This window comes from Pygocentrus nattereri, chromosome 6 (genome assembly GCF_015220715.1).
Source record: "Pygocentrus nattereri isolate fPygNat1 chromosome 6, fPygNat1.pri, whole genome shotgun sequence".
Lineage (NCBI taxonomy): Eukaryota > Metazoa > Chordata > Actinopteri > Characiformes > Serrasalmidae > Pygocentrus > Pygocentrus nattereri.
In genome coordinates this window covers 25,753,963-25,770,882 of record NC_051216.1, presented here as the reverse complement: position 1 = coordinate 25,770,882, position 16,920 = coordinate 25,753,963, and the positions used below count along the sequence as shown (strand labels likewise).

At 38.3% G+C, this 16,920-nt stretch overlaps 1 protein-coding gene across 4 annotated transcripts in view; it reads right to left on the bottom strand.

The window, feature by feature from the left end:
• Positions 1 to 5,039: 5,039 nt before the first annotated feature.
• Positions 5,040 to 16,920, bottom strand: part of parp4 (poly (ADP-ribose) polymerase family, member 4) — a 26,217-nt gene continuing 14,336 nt past the window's right edge. For all 4 annotated transcript variants that reach the window (XM_017710795.2, XM_017710794.2, XM_017710793.2 and 1 more), the window contains 17 exons: positions 16,466 to 16,509; positions 16,299 to 16,377; positions 16,023 to 16,160; positions 15,742 to 15,937; positions 15,463 to 15,539; positions 12,169 to 12,356; positions 11,825 to 11,924; positions 11,569 to 11,739; positions 11,399 to 11,479; positions 11,211 to 11,291; positions 10,996 to 11,091; positions 10,238 to 10,351; positions 8,905 to 10,129; positions 8,550 to 8,782; positions 8,038 to 8,140; positions 7,331 to 7,463; positions 5,040 to 6,101 (listed from right to left, as the gene is read on the bottom strand). In XM_017710795.2, coding sequence (XP_017566284.2) covers positions 5,900 to 6,101; positions 7,331 to 7,463; positions 8,038 to 8,140; positions 8,550 to 8,782; positions 8,905 to 10,129; positions 10,238 to 10,351; positions 10,996 to 11,091; positions 11,211 to 11,291; positions 11,399 to 11,479; positions 11,569 to 11,739; positions 11,825 to 11,924; positions 12,169 to 12,356; positions 15,463 to 15,539; positions 15,742 to 15,937; positions 16,023 to 16,160; positions 16,299 to 16,377; positions 16,466 to 16,509 — 3,261 coding nt within the window. In that variant the 3' untranslated portion in view covers positions 5,040 to 5,899. The remainder of the gene's footprint in view (positions 6,102 to 7,330; positions 7,464 to 8,037; positions 8,141 to 8,549; positions 8,783 to 8,904; positions 10,130 to 10,237; positions 10,352 to 10,995; positions 11,092 to 11,210; positions 11,292 to 11,398; positions 11,480 to 11,568; positions 11,740 to 11,824; positions 11,925 to 12,168; positions 12,357 to 15,462; positions 15,540 to 15,741; positions 15,938 to 16,022; positions 16,161 to 16,298; positions 16,378 to 16,465; positions 16,510 to 16,920) is intronic.

Sequence of the window (16,920 nt, the reverse complement as noted above, 5' to 3'; positions counted from 1 at the left end):
ATACTACTTATATTGTTACTTCTATCTCCTGTGTCCTTCCTCCCACTACAGCCAAGGGCTTACAAATGTTAATACCATCAAAGAATTTGAATACTATGAAATAATGACATTTGGTTAATAAGGTGTAATATGAGATGAGCACACCTAAACATCAACAATTTGCTGACAAATAAAAAGAGCAAACAGGGCTTTATACCTGGGCTCAGGAGAGTTAGTAGGCAGAAGAGAGACTTCAGCTCCCCCTCTGTAATCTTTATCACTTGCATCAGCTTCAGTACCAGCAGTGTAGCCGCCAGCCTCAGGATATGAGCATTAGCCTTCATGCATAACAGAGAAACATTCTGAGGTATTTAACTGCTTCTGGCTGTTAATATGGAGCTACACTGGCACCTTGTAGAGCTACCACAGAGGGACAATAAGCTTTAAACTTGTAGTGAAACTCACTTCATTGACAAAATAAAATATATCAGTCATTAAATCTTGTATGCGCACAGCAATGAACTAGAGTGCTAAAGAAGTCATAATGCGGTATATAATAACGCCATCAGATGAAAACAGCACCAAAAGTGTCTATATAAAAATGTACATTATACATTATAAAATATATAATACATAAAGTGATTTATGATTAAGACATTATACATCATACTCTACATGTAGTTCAGCAAAAATTAAAGCTAAAAGAAACTTTTTAGCTAAAAAGCAGATGCCCTTCTCTTTCAGGAAGATGCAAAGAAGTCCACATCCAGTTCAAGGAACCTACTCAACCTCCCTGTAGCCATCCTGTGTCCAACAAAGTAAAAACAAAGTTTGATTTATATCAACCCCTTTAGAATTTATAGGTTCTATCTGCGTTCTGAGCAATTTTCCCAATATTGAGCTTTTGCATTCCAAATAGCAAAACTGATGTGTCATACACAGAAATGACAGACACCCTAAATGTATTCTAAATGTACAATACAATCATATCAAATTTGCAAATGAGGTCAAATGCAGAACTTACTTTCTGCTTGGAGTTATAAGTTTCTATCTGGCAAACCATGAAAAGAAGGAATGATACATTTATTGCTTTCTATGACATTTTTATAACACTTATTTTTGGCATTTATCTATTTTTCTAATTACATTTCTTGTTTTAGGACAAATTATCTTTTTCTTATTCAAAAAAGCATTGATTGATTTATATAGTATAAATCTATAAATAATATACAATAAACATAATAAATATATATAATAAAATATAATAAATAAATAGCAAGACTCTGATAAGTAGTAAGCAAGTAAGTGTAGCCAGTCAGTCTAAAGGCAGACTGAGGCTTTGTTCTATATCATAAATGTGACAAATGAGACAAAATGTCTTATTTTCTGAGAAAAAGATAAGATGGATGAATGAATTAAAGAAATGAATGTTAATTTCTATGCAATTAAGATCCCATCAATTTAAATGTTTACTATTTAATTACCTTTAAGCCTTAATATTTATAAAATTTAAGACAATAAGACTTTAAAGAACTGCAGTCAGTGATTCAACAACATGTTTTCGTATTTGATGAAGTTTTCTAAACTTTCCCCACAGTCACTGAGCAGTTCAGCAACATTACAAAGAAGCAGAGTCTGATTGGTCTTCTTGTGTGTATTTGAAGTGCTGATTGGCTCACAGACAGAACCTTATAGAACTAAACTGGAGTTTGACTTTGGAAATAGAACCTTTTTTTTCATTTTCTGGATAAAGAGTCCAAAAATGCATACAACTAAAAAAAAACCTCACATAATGTTAAGACGTCATAGAATAAGAATATTTGAATAATTCATTTTTGACAAAATGTCAGATAGAACCTTAGTAATTCCAAAGGGATGATCTTAGGCCAAAAATGACATATGACGAAACTCAAATACGTATTTTTGCTTTTAATTCTTGCTCATCTTGTTATTGCTCTTTGAAATTCATAGGTATGCTAAAACATATGTTCATAAATACTTAAAATCATAAGGTAACAATTCATATTTACATGTTCATCTGTAAGTCAAAGAGCTCAGAGCACACAGTCATCTCCCAATACTTCACTTACCCGACACTTACGAATGGCACTGGCTGTAAGCACAAGTGGCAGGAATTTTTGTGTGAAGGTCACACTCATATATGTACCTGATGCTGAAGGTCAAATAGATCCTCCCATTTGATCTTGTCAGGTCGTCTGTTTTGTTCACTCCTGTACTGTCCCTCGGCAGGAGGTTATCCTCTGAACCCTCATCACAAACTGAGCTAGGACTTATCATGCTCCACTGCAACTTCTTTAAAGGCTATTGCATTTTTTAAGAGAGGGCGCTGCAAAGAAAGAGGGCCAACAGAAAGAAGCTTTGCGGGTGAATCTTTAAGCTAGATGAGATAGTAAAGAGGGGATGGACGGCAATTCCTGTTCTTCAATAACACCAGTAGATCTCTGACAGCAACGTGGACTTCTGCTGTTGTAGCCCTTCTGCCCAAAGGTTTGACATGTCCTTTCAGAGGTGCTTTCTGGTGACCTTTGTTGTAAAGAGTGTTCAATTGGGCCAGTGTAGCCTAAATCCCAGCTTCGACAAGTCTAGCCATTCTCCTCTAACATATCCAGCTGTCACAGTGTCTTAAGATGTCTTGATAGTATTTATAAGATGTCTTGAGACATTTTCTTATGTCAAGACATCTCAAGAACATCTTAAGATGTATGACTGTAGACTCTGTCTTTGTCTTGGGACATGAAAGTTAACGTGTTGAGACACAGAAGTGATTATTTTGTGTGTCTTGAAGATGAGGCATGACTAAAGACAACATATTGTCTTAAGACATATAGATGTTGTGTCTTAAGACAGTTCAGTTGAGACCAGAGGGTGGTGCACTACAAAAAGTCCCGTGGTATGAGTGTGGTATTCCTGTGGTATTCCTGTGGTCCTGCCAAACTGAATATTACAACAGAGGATTACCAGGATTACCACAGCACTCCCTAATGTAAAATATAATGAGAATATAACAAGTATGTTCTCAAGAAACAGCCTGCCAGAATCTTCAGTTTTTTGTGTGATATTACCAAAAGAACATTCACTCGTTTAAGGTTTTACTTGCTGTACTTTTGTCATTCTTTTTTGCATGTTTTGTTTTTTGATTATTGCAGAAATGTGTTTACAGTAGCAAAAGAAAAAAATCAATTCTTAAACCATTTACCTTACCTTAAAAAGTTTTAACTCATTTCCTTATATCACTGAAGTTCATGTTAGAATAATTTTCATTTATTTCCATCGGTAAATGTTACAATCACAGTCAGGCACAGCCTTTTACTCATTGGCAGAAAACATGCCATGATTAACATACTGATCTATTTTCAAATGTACAGTTGTAACCAGAGACAACAAGCTAGGAACCAAGATAAAACAACTTTGACCTAGTAGGAAATAAATGTACTTAACAGCTAACCTGGGTACTTTAGATATTACATACAACCAAAACTTAATGCAAAATAAGCACTTAGTTCACTCTCTTCAACATCTACATTTCAGTTTATTTTCTTAAGTAGATCAGGGCCGCCCAAAGTTAGACCATGAGGACATTTAATTTGGCCCAGCAGAGAGAGAGAACAAACTTTTAATATACTACATATAACTTTCAAAAGTATTCTCTCCAGGTATTTGGAAAACACAAACAACAAGGTGTTTGAGTAGTAATATAAAGACCTAAATTGTTTCACCAAGTAAAATGACATAATAAACAGATCTTTATTTAAATGTCCATCTTCATACTTTGACTTCAATGGACTTCAGTCATGGATACATTGCGTTGTGTTGTGTGAGGGCATGTCCGATGTCGCTTAGCACCCGCTCCCAACAGCGCACTGTAAACATGCCGCCCAGCTTCACATCTGGACAGCTGTCTCCTCTCAGCAGCGCAGCTATGGAAACTCATAAGGTTTGGAGTATAGACCGGTGAGATGCTGTGTGCTAGTGTGCAGCGGAATCAGTCAGTGGAAGCATTTAGGAGGCTGCAACAAATGAAAGGCTGGCTCAGAATTAAATCTAAGACTGATCGCAGTGCAGGACCACAGGAATACCAAACTGGACCTCTCTCTGGTCTCCACTGAACATCTCTAAAGTGATGTCTTAAGTCATGCCTCATCTTCAAGACACAAAAATGATTACTTCTGTGTCTTATGACATGAACTTTCATGTCTCAAGACAAAGACAGTGTCTTCACTCATACATCTTTAGACGTACTTGAGATGTCTTGACATGAGAAAATGTCTCAAGACATCTTATGACACAGTGACAGCTGAGTATGTGTAATAACTGCAATTCCCTCTGTCAATAAAGTAGAAAGATCAAAAAAGTATTCTGATTCTGATTAAAGTAAATCAACTCAGTGTACTTAAGTGTGAAAACTGAAAGGAGAGATAAATAAGACCTACACTATATATGTAATCAGGCCAAACTGCTATACACTAAAGTATTGCTGCAAGGATTTGATTGCATTCAGCCACAAGAATGTTAGTGAGATCAAATAGAGATGTTGGATTAATTCTGGACCACAAACTCCACTTTGACTCATCCCAAAGGGATGTTTCACTGTTTCACTGCTCCAGGCCAATGGTGGGGGTAGTATACCCTTGTAGCTGAAAATGGCATTGGGCATGGTGACCATAGGTTCATGTGTACCTTCTCCACAGCGCCCCGTTCTATTGGGAGTGCTTCGTGTAGGAATAATGTGTGTGTGTGTGCAGTTGAACATTTGGGTCAGCAGTGGGCGCACTTTAAAAAAGATGGAGGTGTGTACATTTTTTTGGACATGCAGTAAAAAGTTGAAAGTGTGCACAAATCTACACATGAAGCGCAATTGATGTTTAAATGATTTGGGTGTGTTATATGTATTATACTACACCAAAGTTGAACGAATTAACAAACGAGACTTAAGTTGGTGTAATTAAACCCACAAGTACAGTCATATGCAAAAGTTTCAGCATCCCAAATCAAGTTACATATTTTGTTGAAGTGAAAAAAAAAACATGGTCTTTTGTCTGTTTGTGTTTTGCTAATTTTACTGCACATTTTCTATTCATTTTTCGCATATTAGAAAAACATGAAACATACAAAAATAGAACTGATGAGGACAATGAATATGTCGGTATGTGGCTGATTATGCCAAAAATCAATGGTTTCCCCCCCCAAGATAACTTCCCACACCAACAAAACTCTCACTAAATTATACTTCTCACCACTAAGTCTGTCAAATGTGTCTTAAAAGGTTAAATGTTGAGAATAATGAGGACTAAAGAGATACATTAAAATAGAAACAAAACAAATTGAAAATTCTGTGCTCCATGCAGCTTTAGGCAAGCAAAAGAAAACAGTAAAACATTTTATTTCACTCAATATTATGAAGTTTCAGTAACTGGAGGCAAAGTGGTTACCAAAAAAAAAACCAAAACTACTAAACAATTTCAATTGAGATTCTCATTCATTTTCATCATTCTAAATTATTTTTGCTATACAGCTAAAATTTGAACACAAATCAGTAAGCCTGATGTTTCAGGTCCCTGTTAAAAACGTCTCCTCTGTCTTGTCCCTCTCCTTCTACTGTTATTTGGATTAACCATGATACTTCTGATATGCCATTTTGATTATGTTGTTACACTGTTACTCCAGCTGTGGTCTCAGCTCTTGTATGTAAGTCTTAGGATTTTTCTTCCTAAATCCTGTTTGGTTTGTTTTAAAATTTCTATTGTTGTACAAAGGGAACAACAGCTCAAAAATGGTTATTTAATGACAGAATATTCAAGGTTAAACATTTAATATTACCACTATAAAGATTACTGTTGTTGCTCTTTTGTTCAGCTAAATGAATAGTTATGGGATTCCAGCTGAAGTGTCAGTATTTGATCTACATGACAGACATTTGTGTGCTCCTCTGCAGGAGAGAGGCCAGAGGGGAGCAGGGGGGCAGTGAGTCCAGACCCAGCAGCTGGCGTGTGCAGGACTCCCAGTTCCAGCCAAACTCCAGTCTGCTGCACACACACGGATACTGTCTGTCTGCCCAGCAGACCCAGTCCACTGCCCTCTTCACTGCCTCATAGCATGCTGGCCTACAAGAGAAATGCACACACATTACAAAAAGACAAATCCTATACAGTTACATGCAGCCCACAAAATACATGCATACTATGTCTGGTCATGAATGTCATGAAATAAGCTTGCTGTTATCTAGAAGTTACACAAATACCATGATGTTTATCGAATACCACAGTATACCGATATTTTGTCAAATTATTGTAATATAGGTGATGCACACAAATACACCATTGAGCATTATACCACACACATTTTGACCAATCACAGATAACGTGAATAACTGATTATTTTGTAACAACGGTGCACATGAAGGTCTGGAATAAATTAGACAAACAGTTGGTTCTTGTAGTCAATGTGTTTTCTGGATGTGGGAGGAATGGGCAGGGGAGAAGAATTGAACAACTCTGACAAAGGCCATATCGTTACGGTCAGAGGGTCACAGCATCTCCAAGAAGGCAAGGCTTGTTAGATGCTCCTGGTCAGCAGTCGTAAGTACCTACTGATAGCGATCCGAGGAAGGACAAACCACCAGAAATTTTTTATGACAGTTATGGGAAGAATGTCACAAGACACAGTGCATCGCAAGGCTGCCTGGTCCAATAAATCCTGCTTTTTTTACATCATGTGGAAGGCTGGGTACATATGCGCTGTTTACATGGGAAAGTGATGGCACCAGTATGCACTGTGGAATGAAGACAAGCTGGTGGAAGAAGTGTGATGCTCTGGGCAATGTTCTGCTGAAAATCCCTTGGTCCAGGCATTCATGTGGACGTCACTGTGACACGTGCCACCTATTAAAACATTGTTGCGGACCAGGTACATCCCTTCATAGCAGTGATATTCCCCTAGCGGCAGTGGTTTCTTACAGGAGGGTGCACTGTTCCACTGCACACCATCGTTCAAGAATGGTTTGAGGAAGATGATGTAGAGTGTCACCCTGGCCTCCAAATTCTGCAGATCTCAAGCCGATCAAGAATCTGTGTGATGTGCTGGAACAACAAGTTTGATCCACACTGGCTCCACCTCACAACTTACAGGGCTTAAAAGGATGTACTGTTAGTGTCTTGGCACAGAATACCACAAGGCACCTTCACAGGTCTTGTAGAGATCTATTTTGAAGCTATAATGGCACCATGCAGAGGATCAACAGCATGTTAAGCTGGTAGTCATAATGTTTGGATCACTGGTGTAAATACAATCTGCTGAAAAATTATGGAAGGGTGGATCATACCCTGTTTCTTACCTGGGCTCAGGAGAGTCAGTGAGGCGGAAGAGAGACTGGAACAGCTCAACCTCTGTCATTTTCATCACACGCATCAGCTGCAATACCAGCAGTGTAGCCACCATCCTCAGGATATCAGCATGAGCCTTCACCCCTAAGAGACAACATTCAGAAGGAATTTGGCTGTTAATATGGAGCTACACCACCACCTTGTACAGTGTTACTTTGAGCAAAGGGAGCCAGCTCACCTCATAGCCAAAATAGAATTTCATCATCATCAGTCATTAGGTCTAAATGTGTATGTCACATTAATGTTACAACTTTCAAGTCATAGTAGGATGTATATACAATGGGTATTTTTAGGATGACATTCTTAATGTTTTGCCACAAAATGTTCTTTGGTTCCCTAAAAAACTTTTCCGTTGATGGTTCCATTCTGTAAATGGGATGTGCACAGGTAAAGAAAAAAGTTTCAAGGCCATATTTGCATTAGGAAGAACCCTTTTTTTCTTCACACCCACATCTTTTTCAAACATAATTATTTAGGGAACCAAAAAAACAAACAAAAACAACAACAACAACAAAAAAACACAAAAGTGATTCTCCCACTGCATTACTGAAATAACCATCATTGTCCTAAATCATATATGTAATGGACAATATGATGATGCAGCACTCCAGTTTATACAACTGAACAGTAGAAATTAAAGCTAAAAGAAACTGTTTACCCAAAGAGCAGATGCCTCTCTCTTTCAGGAAGACATTGGCAAAGAAGTCCACATCCAGACCCAGGAACCTACTCAGTCTTCCTGTACATTCCCAGTAGCCATCCTGAGTCCAACAGAATAAGAATAAAATACTTTTTATTCTTTGAATTGAGGATAAAATTTTAATTTCTATGTATTTTTAGGGCATATGCTTTTTTATGTGAGCACAGGTATTAGCATTTCTTTCTTGGACTGTAGTTAGATGCTCTAAAGCACACATAAAGACTCTTGTATGGATCTGTCATCAAATTTAGTTTGCATAAAGAAAATCTGAGTCTTATGGAAAATAAGTTTAAACACATGCCCAGAATATTCCCTACCACAAAGTGACAAAATTCTGCCTCATAATTGTAATGCAGGTGTTTGAGCATAAAAAGTACAATTTTAAATGTACTTCCCCAGTACTTCTTTAGAGCACTGTATCTAAACATGAGTGGCAGGAAAATCTGTGAGGAGCACAGTCATTTATGTACCTGATGCTGAAGGTCAAATATCTCCTCCCAGTTGATTCTGTCTGGTCGTCTGTATTGTTCACTGATACTATCCATCTTCAGTAGGTCATCCTCAGGCCTCTCTACAGAAACTGGGCCAGGTTTTTTAAATGCCTTTTCTAATTTACAAACTGGTGAAGTCGATGATGAAAAACTACATATAAACCCAGAAGAGCGAGGACTACATCCAAAACCAACACCAGAGGACACTTGAGCTAGATGAGAGAACAAAGAAAGGAAGAACCGTATTGATAATGTAATAAAATATTCAGTGATGAGTTGAACCTGAAACCATGATGCCAAAAATAACTTCAGAAATTGGTGTGTTATTCCTTACCTAATGCCACACGACGACGCTGACCACGTTTTAGAGAATCTTCTGAATCATGGGAACGGAGAGGAGCAAAATCAAACTGAGGAAGAGGGGACTGATGCCCGTCAGGTGCAACTGGTCCTAGGCACGGAGGAGAAGGGGGTGGGGCAGCATCACCAGCATTTAAGATAAAAGAACCAAGAAGAGGAGGAGGAGGAGGGGAAGGAGGAGGATGACTGCTCTGGAAAGCAGCAAAAGAGAAAGGGGAAAGCGAAGCAGAATAAGTAATAAAGGAAGAAGCACTGGGTTGAGCAGGCAAACTAGGAGAAGGCATGGATTTGGGAGCAGGTGGAGGAGGGAGTAAAGGAGCATCATAAGAAGTGGAGAAAAGAGAAGCACCAGAAAGGGGAGAAGGAGGAGAAGGAGGATGACTGCTCTGGAAAGCAGGAAAAGAGAAAGATAAAGGTGAAGCAGAATAAGTAGTAAAGGAAGAAGCACTTTGTTGAGCAGGCAAACCAGGAGGAGGCATGCATTTGGGAGCAGGTGGAGGAGGGAGCAAAGGAGCAGCATTAGAAGTGGAGAAAAGAGCAGCACCAGGACGAAGAGGAGGAACCGGTTGAGGGAAAAGGGAAGAAGGGGAAATGTCACAGAAAGAAGGACTATGAGGTGAATATGTGGAAGGTGAAAGAGCATGGAGAGAAACACCTTCAAATGGCATGTAAAAGTGAGAGGAGATGGAGGACTCATCTAATGTTAAATCAACAGCATCAGGTGGTGTCCTTGGCAGAGGACGGCCATCTTCAAAAGATGCGACGGATAGTTTGCTAGGACACAACTTTGCATCAGTAAATGGACCAATGGGAGTGTCACTCTCTATGGAGGCAGAATGACGATTAGAAGAACCAAAAAGACCAGAATGAGATTTAGGCATGAGGAAGTTTGCATTGGATTGACCAGATGCTAAAGCTCTTCTGGGATGAGCAGCTCCATAGTATTCATTTGTTTTGGAGAATAGCTTCTTCTTCTTTGATTTCTTCTTCGCACTATAGAACATTACATCAGCTGACAAAGTTTCATGCTGAAGCTCTTCACCCACAAATGCTGACTCAGAAGGCACAGTTGCTGGCTTCTGGACAGGACAGTGATCAGCCAAAGACAAGGAGCAATCGTCATATAAACAACTTTCGAGATCATCAAAAAAGCCACATCCGGCTGAATCTGTCTCCACGAAGTCATAAATAAAAGACTCCTGTGTGAAAAAGAAAAAACTACAAGTAATCAAAGCAAAGAAATGTTCTTCATAAAAGTTAACACAACGCTGAACTTGGTAACACAACCTGTCTAAGAACATACAAACCTCAAAACATATCTGCTCCTCTTCAGTCCAGCCCATGTATGGCAGAATATCCACATCCTCCTCTGCAACTAGCTTTGGGACATCAGTGATTCCAGAATCAGGCTGTTGCTGGTCCTACATGGAGATGACAAGGGTAAAAAAGACTATTAACCTTATTAAATCCAAAGCAACTACTTACTGAGAAACTGCATGGACTACAGTGCAAACTAGTGAGTTGTTTTTAGGTTGTAGAAGTGTGTAATAAAAGTTTGGGTATTTAATAAATGCTGGCCATTTAAAGGTTTAATCAAATGTACACTTCCACTTTTGTACATCAGAGAAAATATGAAGACAAGTGACAAAAATGTGCATTATAATGCTCAGGCCCAGCGTTAGGGTTTCATTTAGTGGGCATTGCCTCATCAACTGATCTTCAGGCCCCACTAAACTCACCACTTTTTACACAAGCTTCTTTAGTAGCAAGCAGCAAAAACAAAGTGAAAGTGGACAGAACTTTGCTGTGAATGTGTCTCTCCTGTTAATTCTTTTCTGCATGCATGGCTCTTTGTACAGATCGACTGTAACCCATGGATACAATGCACAATTATTTACAAAGCCTTTCACAGAGAACCTTACCTAAAGAACATTTGTCCAGCAAATTGCCCATTTTTGAGCTAAGATGGCTTAAACTTTTGTATAACATACTAGTCATAATATAAATTGGATGCATATTAAAACTGGACTGATGAATACAGTCTTACAGTTAGCAATGATCATACCCTTTCTTCAATGGCAACAAAACTGGTGAACTGAGACAGGATGGAGAACTCTTTACTAAGCTCGATGATGTAGGACTTCAGCTCAGCTTTCTTTCCCTGAAAATGGCAGTAGAAAACAGCTATTAGAGTTGTTCAGGGATCCAAACACTCCAGGAAGCAAAATAAGGAGGCATATGTCTAGAACTTCTCTAGAACTTTTAATCTCTGGGACATACTTCATGTTCTGCTTCACTAGAGCCAAGACTGCCATCCTCATAGTCTCTGATGATTGCTCTTGCTGTTAGTTTATGAAGGAACTAGAGTAAAGAAACAAAGAAACAGTGCAGGGATTTAAATACTAAAAACAGTGATTTACAGGATATATATTAGATTATGCAGTAATATGGGCAGGTCCAAATCTTACTGTTCCTTTAGTCTTTTGTAATTCGGTAGTGGAAACCATTGTCTTAAGTTCCTGTCCACTCAGGTCACCAAAAAGTGTAGCCTAAATACAGAACAAGTATTTAGAGATCGCATATGCCAAATATAAATTATTCATAGATAACCGCAGGAATTAGAATAAATGTGATGTACCTGAGTGCAGTGCGGCACAAAGCCATAGACCAGAGTGTGACAGTCACTGAAGAGAGCGTGCAGTTGAGAGGGGGCTTGAACAGGAGGGGGTGCTGTGGGGTTGAACTGCTGCCACTTCACTGCCACTGAACTACAGCCTGGAGATGCCATGCACTTCACCTGAGACTTCACCTATAACAGCCGGGTAGCCATTATTTACACACTTGCTACACATAAAACAGCTACACGATCCCTGAAATAATGAAGTAGGTCTCACCTTCTCTATCCAGGTGTGCTTTGTCTTTGTGTCAAAAAACTCATATGCTCCTCCACCTGCCTCAGCCAAAGCTCTCAGCATGTGCCGATTAGCTGTTGGGCTGCACAGAAAGACAAACACATTCACATACAGCCACATACACCTAAAGTGTGTATGCCATAAATGGTGTCACTGTAGTCCTGACTATGCATTCTTAAAGTCAATAGTTGATTAATTTGTTGACTGAGAAGGGAAGGCATATTTCTGTGCGTGTATCTATTGACCTGGGCAGATACTTCATCTGTAAAACCATTTTCATGTCTCAGTCATCCAGTTTGAACTCTCTAAAGCTGAGGAGTGCTGACCTGAGGCCGCAGGTGAAGAGGCGAGTGTGATGGACGTTATCTTGCACCAGCTGCAGGGTCTGAGGTTGGTTCTGTATGTGCCCATCAGAGATCAGCAGCACGTTCCTCACACCATGAGATGGAGGCAGCAGATTCAGGCTGCGCAGAGGCCTCCACAGCTCAGTACTACCACCAACAGCAGGACAGGACTAATGGTGGAAATGGAAAAGCAGTTAACTATTAAGATTCTGAATGATTCTGATCACTATGATTCATTCCAATGCTTTAGCTATGTAACCTAATGTAGCAAATGTTTTTCTTAGTTTACTGTAATTCCCTTAGGGCTTGGTTGATCCTTTCAAAATTATTTATACATTGTACATAAAACTTTGTTATTATTTTTAGTTTGCCTCAGTTTTAGATTCTACATCACATCTTACATATTATCGTTGTCCAGTGGAAATCATGCATCTCCATTTTTATAGATTTTTAGTTTTCTACATCATTTCAACATACCAGCTTTCCTTTACATTGTGTAAAAAATTTCATGATGAATGGACAAATAGAAATGATTTAAAATCACTTGGTTCAAAATCTCTTTACACTGACTTACATTGAAAGGTCAGTGAGTGAGTGAGTGTTTATGCATTGTTCTGTAAAGTTCATATTTTGGAGATACTTATTTTTTTTATTTTTCCATTAGACAGTGACAATATACATATTTGAGTAAAAAATATGAAATAAAACATTAAAATAAAAAAAAAACCCTGATATTTCAAATTATTGTACACCAACAAAATTTCCATGTATTTCAAGGTGTTCTTTTTATGTAGTAATACGTCACATCTTTGACATTTAATATTTCAGTCTTTTCAAAATTACTTCTGCAAAAAAGTTTTTATGTAATACCTTTATATTTCTATCAAACCTATGAATTATTATTTTCTGCATGCCAGTATGTAAAGCTACACAATAACTAAAAAATTCAGAGGCCTTTTTAATGACATATTTTAAGTCTCCCTTTTCCTGTTTTCTTCAATAAGAGCAGACAAGAACTAGAAAAACAAAGAATTTCCAAATTCACCATAATTACTCTACATCTATCTGTCTTTTGATAGGATGTAACAATGTCTGGTTCTCATTCCTCTTTAACCGTGCCTGCCCTTCTAATTTCTCCTTTCCCAGTCTAGCTTTCCTACCCATGTGCTTATATTTTGATATGCCGTATGATTTTGGTTCAGGTTTGCATGCTCCTCTCTGTTCTGTCCTTGTGTTACACCCCTCACTTGGTTATTTAAACTCAAGGTCATGTGTTATCACGAATAATATCACAGCTGTGATTTGATCGCAGGCATGAGTCAATTATAGTTCCGCCAAATTAAAGTTTTTTAACCAGCAGCTTGTTGCTATGTGTGTATACTCACTCGCTGGAGAGCCAGCAGTTCCTTCTCCAGCTCTTTACACTAACCAACACATTTAACTCGTTTGTCCATTTTTGCTAGATCAATATTAATGTTATTCTGGTCCAGCCAGTCTGTAGAGCATTTTTTAGCTCATTTTGTTTGGTGAACGGTATTCAGCCGATTCCAGGTTGTTTAGGTTTTCTTCTGCCACAGCTGCCGACTGAAAAGCTTGCTTGGTGGTAATGACAGTTTGGGACATTGTAGTCTCATCTTTAGAGTCTGACCAAATTGGCTGTCGGTCAAATGTGATCTTAAAAGTAAACAATTTCTGTTTGTGCACAAAGTAAGAAGTAAAAATGTTCCGATGGCTTGAGCAGCTCCTACAGCGATCAAAGCATAATTAGGGCTTGTGAGAGAACAAAACAAATCAAACAAATCTATTTGGAAATACATTCGATCTTTCAAAATCATCGCACCACAGTGACATCTGTGGGCCGATCAGTGCTCAATGCAACCCCTCTCACAGACTAAAGAAAGAAATATATTTTCATGATAGGTACAAAACATTCCCAGATCACATATTCAGCCCCATTGTCAGACAATCACTAATAATATATGCTCGACAGGTATTTGCAATCTCACTGAATTAAAAATATCCATATTTATTACAGAATATATATATATAATTAGACAAAGAACAGAAGATATAAGATATTACTGAGTGCTGGATTGGGCATATATATGCATATATATATATACATATACATATATATATATATATATATACATATATATATATATATATATATATATATATATATATATATATATATATATATATATATATATATATACATACACATACACACACACACACACACACCTCGGTAGCATTGTGCAAATTTATAAAATAATCATTAAGAGCTGTGCCACTGGTGGACACACAGGTGACAGCGGGCAAAACACTTCTTCAAGAAAGGGGAAATGAAAAGGCGGGAAAACAAAAGAAATGCTGAAATCAGCGTGCTCAAACAAAAGCTGAACTAGAAAGGTGAAATAAAAGAAAGAGAAAACTAAATACCCCTCCTCTGTAAGAACAAAGTGAAGGTGGACTTTGTTTGAGCTTTTTGCTCTTGGTGGAGCAAACACCATTTCTATTACTTATAACCGTTTTTAGCTCAAGACCTTTTTTTTTTGCTTTGGGACAGTTTATTCTTTGTAGCCCTCTTTTCTTCTCTCTTTAGTTTTTAGGGTAATTTCTTTGCTCTCTCTTCTTTTCCTTTTCTTTAACGACACTAAGTACCGGTCAGCCCTCTACAAAGGTGTGACAAAGCACTACTGCTTGCCACAGCCTTAAGTAGAGGAGTGCGCAGGTGTGTCAAGTTGGACCTAATCAGCCCGAGGGCTTCTGGGAATTGGAGTTCCCCGAAGTTATGGCCCCTTGCCGCCGTCGCCATCTGCTGGCAGCTGGCAGCACAGGCTGGAACCCTTGCTGCCATTGCCCTTTTCTGGCAGCAGGTGGTGCAGGCTGGACCCTTATAGTTTTGTTTCCTTTTTTACCTTCTGTTTGGTTTTGACCGGACAGGAACTATGTCAAAAGTTACTCTTCCCTGACAGGACTAACACTATCATGAAGACAACAGGATGCACAACAAAGCATTCAAAAATAAACGAAGCACGCAACTGTTTTTTGTCTGGAGAGCTTATGCATAGAATTTTTTTTTTAACTGTTTCATGAACACTGATCACATGACCTTCAAGGGTCCAAGTCAGTTATCATAGAATGAACTACTTGCATTGTACATTCATTCAAGAAACTCATTGGGTTTTACAATGGTATAATATTAGATACAAGGTATTTCTTACACTGTATTAATATGAGATAGCCTTGGCTTTGAAGGTGAATACTCACCATGATGAAGTTCTTGGCTGATTTAAACACTTCACTGTCCTCTAGCACATTTGGTGAAGGGAAGACCTCTTTGTAATCTATTCAACAACAATGATGGGACAACATGTGTAGGTTAAGGTTATTCATAAAACAGTGAAATTATGTAAACTGATAATAATCAGAATGTCTTCCCTGAACAAACAGATGCTGTTTACGATTTATTTCACTCCAAAATGGTAAACAGCCTTGATATTCCAGGTTAAACAATACCAGGAAGAAACTGTTTCAGCGAACACTAACCAGTCCCAAAAGAGATGATGTTGACACGCAGTGAACGGTCCAGTGACTGAAGAACCTTTACAGCAATTCTGCGTGCATTCAGCACGGCCTCTCCTCGCATGGACTCAGACGTGTCCAGCAGAATGATCACATCATTCACACCAGAGGCATAAACCCCACTGGACTCAAAGTCTGGATAAAATACCAACATGCAGGCCTGCATGGGTAAACACAAAAAGTGAGTTAAGGCACAAAAAACCATGAGTGTGTACTAATTTTTAAGACAAATTTTATCATTTTACCTCACTTTCTTTTTCTGGATGTTTCTCCACCCACATCCTGGGCATATGGATCTGAGACAGAGTAAAGCTGAGCCGGAAGCCATCAGTGCTTAAAGTCTGATCTGGTAACGTGCTGACTACAGCCTTACAGTCTGTCCTCTGGAAGAAAGAACAATTTCACATTCAGACACATCCACCCAGAGATATACAAACTGACGAACATCATTTTAACTGTAGCATTTTAACTAATATTACATGTACTGAACAAACAAACAAATGCACAAACAAAAGTCACACCTTTATTTTGATGTGATGAGAACACTCCAGGTCAAGGATCTCATAAGGCATCTCAATGGACGTACACAGAGAAAACTCTCTAGAAAAAAAAGAAAAAAGACAGAATTACATACGTTATTCATGGAAACATAATAAATCAACAACATGTGAATATGCATGACTCTCACCCTGCTGGTTCAAGCTTGTTCACACACACCTTCTCAACGGACGTCTGCAATACAAACGCACTCATCATCAGGACAGCTCAGGACTTAAAAATGTTACTTTAATGGAGGAGTGAAAAGTATTGAAATGTTATTTGTAAAAAAAAAAAAGAAAAGATCTTATAATGCTACTTGAGTAAAAGGTACAAACGTACTTGCTTGTAATAATTACATGAAGGAAAATTCCACATTTTTTTTGGCATAAATCAGTGGTTAAGATGTAAACAAAGGTATTCAGGGCAATCTGATGTGATACAGTTAACTGTGAAAAACTTAATCTCAGATTTCTTTACAGTAGTATGTGACAGGAACCAGAGGTTGCAATGTCTAGAACACAAATAGACATTTACTATCCAAGACCACCTACATGTGCCTTCTAGATTTGTATGTGTAATGATGATAATAGTAATTTAGTGGTA